Source organism: Archocentrus centrarchus, chromosome 11 (assembly GCF_007364275.1).
Source record: "Archocentrus centrarchus isolate MPI-CPG fArcCen1 chromosome 11, fArcCen1, whole genome shotgun sequence".
NCBI classification, from domain to species: domain Eukaryota; kingdom Metazoa; phylum Chordata; class Actinopteri; order Cichliformes; family Cichlidae; genus Archocentrus; species Archocentrus centrarchus.
In genome coordinates this window covers 15213879-15228657 of record NC_044356.1, presented here as the reverse complement: position 1 = coordinate 15228657, position 14779 = coordinate 15213879, and the positions used below count along the sequence as shown (strand labels likewise).

Here is a 14779-nt window from a genome sequence, read left to right as displayed (position 1 = left end):
AAGCTTTTATTTTGAAATTTGTCTCGCAGGAAGTCCAGCTACACGCGTCGCTGCTGTGAGTTTGACAGACCAGCGGCAAACTCGTGTGTTTGTGTGCGTGTGAGAAAGTAAGCTTTGAATCACAGCACACAGTAAGAGTAGGTCTCAGTGCCGAAGTCACTGCTGCGGCTGTTTAACGGCTTTCTAACTGCGAGCTGGAGCTGTTTTAGCGAGAGGCTAACTCCCCGCGTGAAGTGGACCCAGTGGAAATAATCGAGTAATTTAAGGTCAGTCTCTAATTTTAACCTTACGATGTGAGGAATCCTGCTCGGTTGGTTTTAACACCTCGCTCTTATGTGTTTAGTATTTACAGGTGCTGGTATCAAACATTTTAGCCTTGTTGTAATCTGTGACAGCTTTTTTTAGGCATGTTGTTGCTGCTTCTGTGCTGTTTTGATTTATTCGGACTGTATGCGTGATGAAACCGGAGGAAGAGTCTTGGCACATGAAGCCACATGTTGCTCATATTTAGTGCTTTTCCACCCGCCTGCCAAACCAGAGAGATAAATCACAAGCTGTGTTAAAAGCAAACCGAAGGAAGAAACAACTGTAAAAAACAAAACAAAAACTTCACATCCTACTGCTTGCCTTTATTTATTTATTAATTTATTTTATTTTTAGAACTGGTTAAGGTCATCAAAGTGCCCCATTAAAGGGGCATGCCACCCTTTTTAATGGGTTGCCTTCTTCCTGTACCCTCTAAAAATGCCCCGTGAATGCTCTAAACACTCTTCCCATGATTTTGGATTTTGCTGGGATCTAAAATCTAACTTTTTTTTTTTTTTTTTTTTTTTGCACTGGTAGGTGTTCAAAGTAGGCTCCAGTTTAAAAAGAAGATATGACGGAAAAACAGAGCCGAGTTTCAGCACAGTCACGGACACATTTATTTATCTAAGTGACAATTTGTATTTCTTTTAGGAAACGAGGCTGCAAGCACTGTCAGAACTATCATGGAGAAATGAGAGGGATTCCTAAAACTGCTTTCATTACTCTATAAGCACGGCACTTGTCTTAACCACTTCCATTTTCCTGTCTTCTTCCATACGTCTTTTCAGTTCCATAAAATACATTTAATGCATGTCTCTTGAAATAATTGTTTTCTGCATCAGAGCAGCTTCCTCTCTGACTCTGAAGACAGACTTGTTAATTAAAGATGGTGGTCAGCATCTGGATGGCTGCCTCTCACAGCGTGGGGTTTTCTCCTTAAGTTACATGCCCTGGTCAAGTTTAACTACTGGATGTTACTTGCAGGTGTATTGATGCTTAAGCTGTTCCACTTAGTGTTGCATTCCATTTGTTTAGATTTGTTTTTTGTCTCTCATTCATGACAGCTGCATTTTACTGAATCTTTGAGGGTGTGTAAGTGTGTATGAGCATGAAACGCTCCCAAAATTTTGCGTGTGTAACATAGTTCAGAAATGGTATGTTGCTACACAAATAAACACAAATGCCACACTCTGTCCCCCAACATGAGGCTGGATAAATTGGGGGTTTTCAGGGGAATAAGTTACTCAAGTATGTGTTTTTTCCGTGACACAGCAGGGTGGTTAGTCAGAGGCTGAGAGAAGGATTGTGAGCAAGCGTGTCGAAGGTGAAGAAAGAAGAGAGGATGATGGGACAAAAGGACAAATTTAAAAAAAGAAAGACAAAGTGTAATGAAGAAGAAGGAGAAAAGCAAGGAGGGGGCTGAGGAAAGGATAGAGGATAATAGTGTAGACAAGAGGTTGTGAAAGCTAAAAAGGAACATTTAATAGTGCGCAGGTCCTTGCATTAGTTGCAGCCTGGAGCTGCAACTAATGCAAGTCAGATGTTTATTCTTGAATGTGCCTGACACTGGTGCTGGCTGATGTAGTTACTAGTCTTTCTTACCACAAAATTGAATCAAGTATAATTTGGAACACATGCACAAAAAATCAAACACAAATAAATATAACAAAACAGCCCCTAACCCTAATGCCACAACCGATACAGGCAGACAGAGAGATCAGGCACTCGGCATGCTGAAAGATGGAATGAATCCTGCAAGAACTGTAATATATGTGAAATGCTATCTTGTTGAGTTTTTAATGCCTCTTAGTATGCTTTAAACTTAATTTAAATTATGAGACTTCTCCAGCGCAGTAGGTCTACAAATGTAAGGTAGAGTAGGTGTTGAAAATGAAAAATATTAACAAAATTATTGTCTGTTATAATTAAACACCAACTGGAAACTCTAGAATTTAGTTCTTTTCAGATTAGACCATCTACTGATATTTTCAAAAAATATATCTTAGTCTAAAGTAAAATTATTTTTTTTTATATGCTCAAGCAGAAGGCCCTCAATGATTTGAGATGGAATGACCCAAAGATGTGCACCCTGGAGGTCCAGTTGCAGTTAGACAGAGGCTGTGGCATGACTCAGTCAAAAACAGTAAACATGCACATGCTGTGGACCGGTAACAGTAAACGCTAATTATGAGGTCAGTGTGGTGACATGTCAGGCAAAAAAGGTTTAAAAAAAAAAAAAAAAGTTTACTTACGGTAACTTGTTTTCTCTCTGTGGTTTCGGTGCTAATGGCAAAACTGGTTTACTGCATCATTGATCAAAGGCTAACATCTGCCGTGTGTGTGATTTAGATTTATTAGCTTTATGCATCAAGTGGTCCACATAGTGTCAATAGTAATATCCAGTACACATCTGGAGGAAATTGCATTCATCTGTGTGCTGTCAGCTGATGCTGTGTCTTACAAATTTGATAAACCAAAGTATCTTTATTCAAAGTGAAAGACAAACTTAGATCAATCAGCATTTGGTCTGGAAATCTTTTATTATTCATGATTAAAATAAAATTGTTGAACCGTCACCACAGCTGCTTCATTTCGTCGCTGTAGTCAGATTTAAAGTTGGGGTCAGAGGTTTCCATTTGCTCATCATGGGAATGAATGTCAGAGGTAATTTGGGGCTCTTAGTGATTTTTTTTTTTTTTGGAACTCATCTTTTTCCATGTCTGAATGTGCAGCATACATTTTTGATGACTTTAAAAAACTATACAAGTTTGAATTGATTTATTTTAGATGTGTACAAATCCGTACATGCTCAAATATATACATACATGCCGACTAATATTTGGTTAAATGCCCTTTAGCAATTTGCACCTCAACCAGATACTTTTTCCAACAAATTTCTGGTATAATTCTGGCTGGGTATTTGTCCACTGTTCTTGCAGAATTGGTAGAGGTCATTTAAATTGGTTGGTTTCCTCGCTTGGACCTGACTTTTAAGCATAGTCCACAAATTGTCAATAGGGTTGAGGTTGGGGCTTTGGGAAGTCCATTCCAGCAGCCACCACTTATTAAAAGATTTAAGTGAATGCATGTACACTGCTTAAAAAAGAAAATAAAGGAAAACTTTGAAAACACATCAAATCTTGAACACATCACCCCCTCTGCTACTTAACTGACCAGATCAATATCCCAGGTCCTATAGAGTGATTTTTAAAGTGTTTCTTTAATTTTTTTGGTATATATTTGCCCCTGTATGTATACTTTTGATCCTGTGTGAATTAGAGAAAATCCAAAATAAATTCAAACTTGTGCACCCATTACATGAAAGATGTGTGCTGTACAATCGTCCCACAATGGAAAAAGAACAGTTAAAAAAATGAAATCCCCAAATTACCATGGCATTCATGCCGATGATGAATATACATACACTAATGGCCAAGTGTTAATACTGCTAGAGAAACTGCAGGGAGATCTATCTCGGTATACATTTCATGTGTAGAAAAAGATGTAGAAAAGTGCTTTTAGCTCATCTACATACACATTGTGTGTCTTTTTGGCAGTTTGTGTGCTTGGATGTAATGGCAGAACTCCCATCTGGACTGCTGGAGGCGTGTGTCGTGGTTGGAGCCCACAGTGATAAGATTCGAGATATACACCAGGTATGCAGACAGACTCACAGAAGCAAAAATGTGAGCAAACTGTTGAAGTAAAAATAGGCACACAAAGAATAAAAAACATCAGACACATTTCTGGGCTATCTAAATCCATCCTTGAAACAATGTCTCTTTTCAGTAAACACTTATGGATTGTGAGTCTAGAAGGTGAACAAGATTGTTGCTTTTGTGTAGGTCAACCTTTAAATCACAACACCTATGAATGCTTATGTCCATAAAATGAAGAGCATGATTAGAATTAATGTAATTAGGTGCATGAGGCATTGTTTGACTACTCAAGTATTTTCATTTGTATAATCTAGTAGAAGAAGCCCAAAAAAATCTGATTGGTCAGAAATAATGTCACTTAATCAGCCATCCCAGTTCATTTCAAACAGTTTACAACTGCGAACAAGTGCGTTATGAATATTTTAGTTATATAATGATTAGGCGTTACAGCAATAAAAAATATACTCTATATTGTTTGAATATGTAGTGAAAATATATACACCACAAACTTTATTGCAGCTTCATCAGCAGGGTAAATTAAATGAACTCCCACTGCTGGAAGCTGAGGTGCTGCAGGTCCATGCCCCGCCTTTTGTTTCCAAAGAGACTAACTCAAGCCAGGTGATTGGTCCAGCTTTCAGCCGTGTCCAGAGGAGAAGGAGCTTCATTAAAAAGGTATGCTATTTTATTATTATTAATATTATTATTTGAAACTGTAAAAAAAAAAAAAAAAATCACACTATTTGCTGAACAGTAAGTCAGTGGTTAGCACTGTAGCCTCACAGCAAGAGGATCCTGGGTTCTTCAATTTTCATCAAGCTTGAATGTTCTTCTACGTTAATGCTGCCTGTCTGGGCCCAGGGCAGTCTTGCAAAAGAGCTTCTTCGTCATAATTTCTTTTTTTTAACCTTTCTTCTGTCTGACTAGCCTTTCATATTAAGGATTTGTCATTTTTTAAGAAACTACAGTTGACTATCCCAGTCAGAGAACAATACAGTGTATGTTGTCTTTCATTTTTTTTTTTTCAGAAGAGGCGAGATCGTGCTCCAGAGGCACTGTCTAATGGAGAAGGAGCTAATCGTGCTGAAGTGTCGTCAACAACAGAGGACATCAGCGTTCCAAAGGATTTGGATCTCATTGCTTTGCCAGAACTATGTTTCCCGGGTATAGTGTGTTTCCATTGTTTCAAACTTAACATTACTGAGCCTTAAACTGAATCCCACTGCTGCACTCAGTGTTTTTTGTCCTGAGAATAATCCAGTCTGCTGCCTTAGTAAGACCTGTTCTCAGGCAATAACTGTATCAGTGCTGACATTTTACTAATGACCAGTATTCTTCTTTCTTTCTTTTCTTTTTTTTAGCAAATTATTTGAGTGTTACTTACCTAACTTGATAACATCATGTTTCGATGCGCTTTGCCAGTCTGACAACTCATGTTTCACTCTCAGGTTATTATCATGTGATGCTGATGCACAGTCATGCATCAGTAGTCCCATATTTCTGCTATTGAGTATTGGTTTAGAGACATTACAAAGCAGTATTTGCATAGTGACACTGGCAGCCAAGACATTTCTACCCTTATTGCTCTGTCTCTTTGTACTGAGACACTTGTGTGTTGTTGACATGAGATTTAAATTAACAAGTTTTTAGTCTTTGGCTGAGATAAAGCATCTATGTACATTCTTGTGTGGCATATCTGTCTTGGTTTCCTCTGTCTAGGTGGTCTTGAGTTAGCCAGTGAGCAGAGAGAAGACAGTTATCACTTCCTGGTTTTTACTGATCTGTTTGGGAACCGAACCCATGGAGTTGTTGCACAATTCTACAGACCTGTGCCGGTACAAACACATACTCTCACACTAACAGAAGGACATATTAGAACTAATGGGTGTTGACAGTTCATTCTCATTCGCTGCGTGTTGTGTCAGGCCTGTCAGGAAGGTGTGCTCCAGAATGGCCACAGACGAAACTCAACGAAAGCACGTTTCTACATATCCTTTGCTGTGTGTGTCATCTCCAAGTTCCCCTACTACAATGCCCTGAAAGACTGCTTGTCATGGTAATAACTTCTTTTGAATATAGAGCTTGTAAATAACCTTAACCTTGTTCATGTTTTACATCATGCATTTAAATGAATCCCCTTTTAAATATCTTTTTCTTGGCCTCCCACCTGCTCACTCTCAGTCTCCTGGTCCAGCTGCGACCCGCAAGACAAGCTGAGTTTGAGGAGACAGTGAAGGAGTTTTCAGCCAAGCTGTCCCTTGTGCCTTTACCGCCTCCTGGACAGCTGCATGTGGTCAGAAAAAAAAACTTTTCTTTCTCTATCAGATTACTCCACTGTTTGTCTCAGTTCTCATAGATCCTTATAGTAACATTTTACTCTTGTTAGTCTTTTAGTCTTCGTCCTCTCCAAGTATATCTTCCATCAAGGGAGGATCATGACAGCCCTGTTATTGACATCAATCTACATCTACCTTTCCTCTGTTTCACTCACACCGTACTGCTCCAGGTAGTGCATAAAGCAGAGTGGTACTGTATTTTCATTCAAATATGAGAAGAAAAAAGGGGGGAAAAAAGGAAACCCTAAGTGTGTTTTTTTTTTTTTTTTTTTTTTTTTTTGCTTTCCAGGTGTTGTCCTGCCTTCTCCAAGAGCAAAGGCTGGTCTTTTTCTCATCTGACTGGGCCAGACTCACTCTCATTGCAGAGTGTCTGCTGTTGTACCTCCAGGTTAGTGTGGAGAATGTCATGTTAAAGTGCCAATATTATTACAATAATGCAATAATATTATTATTCCTTTCTAAACATTTTCGGCATTTTCTCTTTCAGCCTCTGTCCTGGCAGCAGCCTTATGTTCCTGTCTTGGCCAGAGGAATGTTGGACTTCCTCATGGCTCCCACTGCGTTCCTCATGGGCTGTCACATCAGTCATTTTGAAGAGATTGCTGCAGTAAGTACACTGCTGTCATTATCAGTGTTTCAACATCAGGCTTTTTGTATGTGTACTTTTTTTTTCCACAATGAGGGAGTACACTCTTGGTTTCCTTGCTTGACGTCAAGTCATGATAGCAGATGTTTCATGGAGTCCTTTCTTATCTAAGAGGATGGAAATGGTGCTAAATATTTATGGATTTTACTCTTATTGGACAAGAATGAGTACTGAAGAAAATAAACAAGAAATTCAGATTTTCTTTGTAAAGTGTCTCCATTGAGTTCACAAAGTATTTAACAATAGCCATTTTTATTCAGGCTGAGTCTGCATATGCTACAGAGGCAGTCTATCAGAGTGAGCTTTTCTCTGTTAGGCTGGACTCTACTCAATTCTACTCATTGCACCTACAATATATGTGCCTATACGCTATGTGTTCCTTTTCGAGAATAGGAGACAGAGGACTTAATTCTTGTGAACATAGATGATGGCACCATTCAGACGTCTTGGTCTGAAACAGTCAACCTGCCTGTTATCCCTCTGGCTGCAGCGGAGAGTTTCACATCAAGGTAACCAAAATGTGCCTCACTGTGAAAATAGACGGCTGTTTTGTTTTCTACTTGATTGATACTGTGACATTAAGGGATCCTATTATGCTTTTTCTAATTCTGTGTCATGTATACTTTTATAATGTTGATGCTCTCATTAAATATCAGTATCATCACCCTCTTAAAATAAAATAATAGCCTAAGTCACTTTTTTTTTCAGGTTTTTAAGAAAAGACAAAAAACTGAACCAAACATTGAAAACATGATGATTTAGATGATTTCCATATACAATTATCTCAGACATAAACAGGGAAGCTCTGGCCTGGAGGCAGCCAGTCAGAAGAAAGAAGGGTTTTAGAGAGAGAAGCCTTTAAGGAACAGGAGCAAAAACAGCTTATTTCAGGCAGAGGGACAATGTAAGATAAATAAGGGTTTGGTTAGAACTGTGTTAAGCTGCTCTAAAATAAGAATTTGGAGCTAGAAGTAGTGTGACCAGATCCCAAAAATCTAAATGTGTGGCAAACACTGTTTGTGTGGGACAAAGTTTGACATGTCAATGCTGAGAAGTATATCTAACTTAAAAATAAAAATGCAATAAATTCTGCGTGTTGTCGGCTTATCATTTAACATGTAAAGACCAAATATGTTTTATTTCTAGTTCTCTTGCTAAGAAAATACAATAAAGATAAAAGAAAGCTTAAACTCGCTCTCGTGCGATAGTCTTTATATAGTCCCGTATTCTCTTTTACTTCACTGTTAATTCAGCTGCTCTTCTGTCTGGTAACACTTTTTGGGTTTCAGTTGGGATATATCCATAGATTAGCATAAGCTTAGCACAGACTTGTGACTTTATAGTTCTTTTGTCCATCCATCCATTCGCTTCCGCTCATCCCGTTCGTGGAGCTGTCATAGGGCGAGAGGCAGGGTACACCTTGAAAAGGTTGCCAGCCTGTCGCAGGGCCAACACAGAGAGACAAACAACCTTTCACCCTCACATTCTCACACCTATGGGCAATTTAGTGTAGCCAATTAACCTAACCCCAGTAAGTGCATGTTTTTGGAATGTGGGAGGAAACCGGAGTACCCGGAGGAAACCCACGTAAGCACGGGGACAACATGCAAACTTCACACAGAGATAGGGAGAGACCTGGGCCAAGGTGGAATCGAACCCAGGCCTTCCAGATGGTATTCTAACTGTGAGGTAGCAGTGCTAACCACTGCGCCACCGTGCTGCCCTAGTTCTTTTGTCTATAACAAAAAGTATTCCCTTCATATATAAAATGGGCAAAAGCCAAACTTTAGAAAAGTGCATGTCCTGCAGAGCCATTGACTCCAAATGTGGAGGTGTGTGTCGGGGCAAGGAACAAAAATGTTGTGCAGTCCCACTTAAAAGAGAGACATCTGTTCGCCCTAGCTAAAAATGAGCATAATATGTCTTTTTATAGAAAGAAACACTATATGTTCGAACTGATGTTTGGTGTTCAATCTTTTCAGCTCAAATCACAACAGCACAAATACTGCGTAACTCAAATTACAAAGTGAAGTTTAAATGAAACTAAACCAATTTAAGGCCACACTGGACTACACAATTCTTACATATTTGGTGTGTGTGTGTGTGTGTGTGTGTGTGTGTGTGTGTGTGTGTGTGTGTGTGTGTGTGTGTGTGTGTGTGTGTGTGTACACAGGGCAGAGAGTCTGCAGCTTCACTTTGACTTGGAGCTGTGCCACCTCAGCGCAGGCACTGATGTCAATGCCCTGCGATCTCAACGCAGAGACTGGCAGAGACAGCTCAACACACAGATACAAAACATTGCCTTAGAATTGGTGGTCAACATCTTCAGGTAGGGCTCCGCAAATGTCATCGAAATAAATGCTTTCTAATATACTAACTTCTGAGTAAAATTAAAATACTTTTATCACTCTCCCTCTTGGTTTTTTTTTTTTTTTTTGGCTTCAATTTCATATTTGTGGACGCTTTTGTAAGAGGGGTGCAGGACTTTCTAAGCCATGAGCACAGGGTCTTTAACAGCGAGGAATTTCTGAGAACGAGGGAACCAGCAGACCAGCTGTTTTACCAAAAGGTACACTCGGACATCTACAAATAAAAAAATGTGCTCACTAGTAAACACAAAAATGTTGACTCCCTGTGTTGTGTGTTTCTCTATGTGGCGATCTCAGGTATTAGAAACTCACATCTTCCACTCATTCCTGCGAGACCGGCTGAACAGGAAATGGGATGCCTTCAGCCGCATGGAGCAGAACACACGTAATCTCATGCCCAGGTATGATGTTAGCATGATGTCATTACTGGTTTCAACAGGAATGTTAACGAATACCAACATTACACATTTTGTCACACAAATGCACCTGGTACCCTCTTGCAGCAGGTGTCCACTATCAATTGTCACGGGTGTTGATTTACATGTGACACATTCCTCAGCCTTTTCCTGTCCTTTCTTCTCACATATACTGAATAGTTTTCTGAGGCTGAAACTGAACCCAGAATTGCCCCAGAGCTGCTTTACTTGTTAAACTGGGTAGATCAGCAGCTCCTCTGATACTAGATGAGTGATTTAAATAATTGTCATGTATGTTGGGGAGAAATGACAAGACAGTGTGAATTTATGCAGTTTTTATCCACAATAGGGACCCACATGGTGGGCTGATACCTGTGGATAAATAGTCTTTTGGCCTTTGCTGCTACCGATATTCTTTTGCAGTAATTTAATCCCACTTTGTGTAAATAAATCTTAATTATAAATAAAGAACTGTTTTGAACAGTCCACCCCTCTGTCTTTGAATAAGGACAAATCAAATTATACAAATTCTTGAAACTAGTTCAAAGGACCTCAAAATTGATGGGAAACAACAGATTAAACAACAGTGGATGTCTTACTTGCTAATACTGATCCTTTATTACAGTGAACTGAATATCTCTGGATTTAGGTCTTGCTGAGAAAACACAAGATGCGTATAAATCTGCTTGGGGGCTCAGACCATAAGGTGTGCAATGGGGATTAAATGATAAAATTAACAGCAAACATGTAGCGGGTAAGAACGAGAAGGTGACAAACTCATATAGGATTTTAAATTGTACTTTTCCAGCAGAGTGCAGTTAACCTTAAATCAGATTTTTATTAAAATTGTTTACTTTGGAGATATCCTTACTGCTATCAGGTAACATATCACAGCTAATCTGCTCACTTAACCTCCGGGGATAACAAGCATTTGTAGCTAGCAGATTTCTGTGCCAAAAATTCCTGTTCCGTCCTCAGTCATTGTTTACAAATTCAGAAAAATACCTGCTAAAATAACTGTCAGAATAACTCTGCAGTCTGTCTTTTGCTCACTGCACAGACTGTGCAATAAAGTCAATAAAACTCAGACGGCAGTCAGAAACGACCAAACTTCTGGTACCAAAAATCAAGTCCTATGATTAGATTTATTTCCATCATATTCAGATATCTGAGATTTTACAGCCATAAATAATGTAAAATAAATGAAACTTAAAGAAAATGCACATTATCCTCTGTAAATAATTAGAATTATGTCATTATATAAATACTGACTGAGGAATAATTTAATTAAACCTAAGTCAGCCGCTTTCACATGCTCACTGTCATCACCAGCTATAAAGAAAATGCAGTCTCTCTCAATCTTTTTTTTTTTTCCTTCAGGAATCGTGGATTGACAGTGTCTCCCCGGCGTCCTCCTATGTCTGAATTATCCAGGTCTGGCTACAGAAGCTACGCCCCCCCTGAGAACAAGCTGAGCAAGAAGCTGGGAGCCAGCCTGCCTAATCTGTTGCAGCCTTCCAGTGACACTTTGACCGTCATCAGTTCCAACAGATCACTCTGCAGGAAGATGACACCTGATATTGGTCAGTCCCAGTGCAGGAAAACTAGTGGAAGTTATTTAATGAAGTAGCAGTCAATTTCTAATTTCATTTGTCTCCATTAAGGTTTAAAGTCCCCCAAGAAGGCAGTGAAGGTTTTCCGTCTTCCAGAGTTCCCTCCTCCGTTGGCCTATCATTATGTCCAGAACTATTATTCTGACATGATTGCTTCACTGGGGAAATCTATTAATGCTACACCACCTGAGGAATCCTCTCTACTGGCCAGGTACTCTGCAAAGAGGATAACAAAAGCTGAAATTGCATTGAAAGTGAAAGAAAAAAAAATTGTACATGGAAATAGGTTAATAAATTATTATTATTATTATTATTATTATATGTATTTTATTATTTTAATTTTTGGCTGATAGAACCACCTTTCATCAATAAGTTGTCTTGATTGCATTTTTCTGTCTCTAAGTGATGTTTGCTGATTTTAATTCATTTAATGGCTGCTTTAAGTGATGTGTGATAAAATCAAAATAAGCCGACTTCCACAGAATACCTGAATCTTGTACAGGTTCAGACCCCTAACCATTGTATCCATCTCTCTGTTCAGGTATCATTATCTGCGTGGCTTGGTAAACATTGTGTCTAACAAGCGTATTGATGCGTTAGAGGACTTCCAGAGTCTTTATAAGACCGACTCGGATATTTTTCCTTCTCAGATGGTTAAGTCCTTGGTTGACTCCCTGCCAGACGTTGAACGCTTACAGGTCAGTTCAGGTTGTCATGACTGGAAACTGCGTTGTACTCTCTGCAGATGTAAACACTGTTACCTAGAAGCACCTTAGTTAATTACATCTGTAGCCACAGACATGCTGTATATTGTATTTATGTTACCATAGTTTTGTTCCTTCTTTACAGTTCAAACTGTCTTCTATAGGATTAAAATTGTGAGGTGTACAATGCACCAGATATCATGTCAGCAACTCAGTTTTCCATCATAGGACAAGGTGGTGATTGCGGACTGTTTTAATGATCATGACTAGCAGTGCCTCCACCTCTCCTAGTTCATTGAAATTCATCTTAGTAGTTTTTATGTAGTTTTAGTGACAGACAAATAAACAAACCAATGGCCTCGACCAAAATGTCAAAATCTCTCCGCAGGTGGACAAAAGAGCTGAGCTAAAACGGCTTATCAGTCGGCTCAAAAGGGACCAGGAGCGGGAAAGCGCTCACTGCGGAAACGGGCAAGAGGAAGGTGCTATAAAGCGCTTCGAGCTGCCAAAAAAATACATGCAGCTCGAGGAATTTGTGAAATGTGTCCAGGAGTCTGGCATTGTAAAAGACCAAGGAACCATTCATAGACTCTTTGATGCTCTAACTGTAGGTAAGTTGTGAGTCTCATCCGGGGATGGGGGGGATTACACATAATCCCCCCCATCCCCCCAAATTGTTTTCAATTAAATGTAGGCAGATGGTTGCCTTATTAAATTTTATACAGAGTCCCGACTTTTTCTTTTTGAAAAACAGGATTTTACACAGATAAGTGAGAAACTGTTGTTATGGCCTCAGCAGGGCATGCTGTGTGTAGAGCTTCTCTCACACACTTCAGTGTGTCAGACTTGTCAGCATGCGCACACACAAATAGCCACACACACACACAAAATTTCTGCTATGCCCTTCCTCCTCCCTTTTTTTAAGTAAATATTTATTCCTCAGGTTAAACATTACCTCACTCCTTGAAGGGTTTGCTGTACAGCTTTGAGGGCATAACCAGGTCTTCACTGGTTACCTGCTGCCCTTTGACCTTTTTTTTTTTTTTTTTTTTTTTTTTTTTTTAGACATACTTGAGATGTTCTCAGTTGGGACAGACTATTCAGTAAAATTCAGTAAAATAAGTATCAGTTCACAAGTTTTAAGTAGTTCCACAGTCTGCTCAGCAAAAAAATATTTTGCAAGACATGCATGATTGAAAAGAAGGAAGGAAGCCTAACGTGGGACCTTATCTTTGTGCTCATTGGGATTTTTTTTTTTTTTTTTTCTAAGCATCCTGTTGGACAGCGTCAGGTTTTCCTTTCTATTTTTGCACTGAAGGGTGAGATTTGGACTGCTACAGGAATGCTCATGTACCTTCTCTGCATTTTAAAGACATCAATAGCATTTTGATCCCCTTTTGCATTGTGAGATGATTATAATCACTGTTTCCTATCATATGTTCCTGTATTTTAAAGATCCATGCACCTTTACATGGTGTTTGTATCAAAACTACTACAACACAGCACTTGGCTATGTGCTGATAACCAGAAAGTGTTTAGTAAGCTTTGATGTTAAATAAAAAAGAGACAAATTTTTTTCCAGGCTGTGACTGTGCACTATTCAGTGGCTGAGAAAAGAGTTTTGTGTCGCTGTGGGTTGTTGGTTGGGTGTGGGGGTTTGAAGCACAGCCTCCAGTTGCTCACTCTGCAGGCACGCATGGAGAGAGAAACAGAGCTGACTCAGAGAGTAACCAGATGTCTGTTTATGAGAGTTTGTGAAGCAGGGTAAAGCAATTTTCAGTAAATGACAGTTTAAAGACTTGTATCCATGAGAAGGCTTTATTATGATTTTTTATTCTTAAAGTTTCTTTTTAATTTTTTTATTCTTAAGTTTCTTTGTATTTTACTCTTGACTTTGCACTTGTCTAGTATGCCTCTATTTTACATGTGAACTTCAAGTGAGCTATGTGTTTGTGTGCCACTGTGATATTATATAATTACAACTCTTTATATTTACTTACAGGAACAAATTACAGGTTTTGATTTAATTGTAATATTGTATTATTTTCCGCTTCTGCATTGTAATGTTTTTCAGGAAATCATGGCTGACTGATTTAATGTAGCAAGATTTACTGCTGCAGAGCCGTTGAGGCAAACCTTAACCCTTTAAAATAATTTAAAGAAAACACAAGTAATCACATTAGAACATGTGAGGATGTATGTCCTATTACAGGTATGATGAACACAATTAGAGCCTTTAAAAAAGTATTTCTGTATTGTAGTCACTCATAGCTTGTTTGCTTGAGGGTTAAACATATTTGTGGATTTGATCCTTGGTGTTTTATAAATTTTAAACATTCATTGTTGTTTGTCGTGCTTTCCCGTTTATTACATTACTACAGTTTATTACACATTACACTAACAATGTATCAGATATCTGTGTTATGTGTTCATGTACTGTAACAGTGGTTTTAATAAATTCTACACAAGGCAAGTTAATTATTTTTATTAAATTATAGGTTTTAAACTCTAAGTGTGACAGACCACGTGGGTCTGATACAGGATATCCACAAGCTGTCTTGAATTATTTTGAAAGCGTGTGTTTGTTTGTTGCAGGTCATCAGAAGCAGGTCAGTCCAGATTTATTCAGAGTGTTTTACACCATCTGGAAGGAGACTGAGGCTGAGGCACAAGAGGTCTGTACTTTACACAGATTTTGACAACTAGGGTGGGAGAATAAATACTTGCTAT

At 38.8% G+C, this 14779-nt stretch overlaps 1 protein-coding gene across 2 annotated transcripts in view; it reads left to right on the top strand.

Moving 5' to 3' along the window:
• Positions 1-64: 64 nt before the first annotated feature.
• dennd3a (DENN/MADD domain containing 3a) overlaps positions 65-14779 on the top strand; it is a 27549-nt gene continuing 12834 nt past the window's right edge. The window contains exons 1-19 of one of the 2 annotated variants that reach the window (XM_030740274.1): positions 65-266; positions 3864-3962; positions 4497-4640; positions 4994-5129; positions 5685-5800; positions 5891-6021; positions 6147-6258; positions 6352-6471; positions 6591-6689; positions 6789-6908; positions 7341-7456; positions 9121-9276; positions 9420-9516; positions 9614-9717; positions 11113-11315; positions 11397-11556; positions 11887-12043; positions 12438-12660; positions 14645-14724. In XM_030740274.1, coding sequence (XP_030596134.1) covers positions 3882-3962; positions 4497-4640; positions 4994-5129; positions 5685-5800; positions 5891-6021; positions 6147-6258; positions 6352-6471; positions 6591-6689; positions 6789-6908; positions 7341-7456; positions 9121-9276; positions 9420-9516; positions 9614-9717; positions 11113-11315; positions 11397-11556; positions 11887-12043; positions 12438-12660; positions 14645-14724 — 2355 coding nt within the window. In that variant the 5' untranslated portion in view covers positions 65-266; positions 3864-3881. Of the gene's footprint in view, positions 267-3863; positions 3963-4484; positions 4641-4993; positions 5130-5684; positions 5801-5890; positions 6022-6146; positions 6259-6351; positions 6472-6590; positions 6690-6788; positions 6909-7340; positions 7457-9120; positions 9277-9419; positions 9517-9613; positions 9718-11112; positions 11316-11396; positions 11557-11886; positions 12044-12437; positions 12661-14644; positions 14725-14779 lie in introns of both variants that reach the window. The other variant, XM_030740275.1, reaches the window with a different exon arrangement.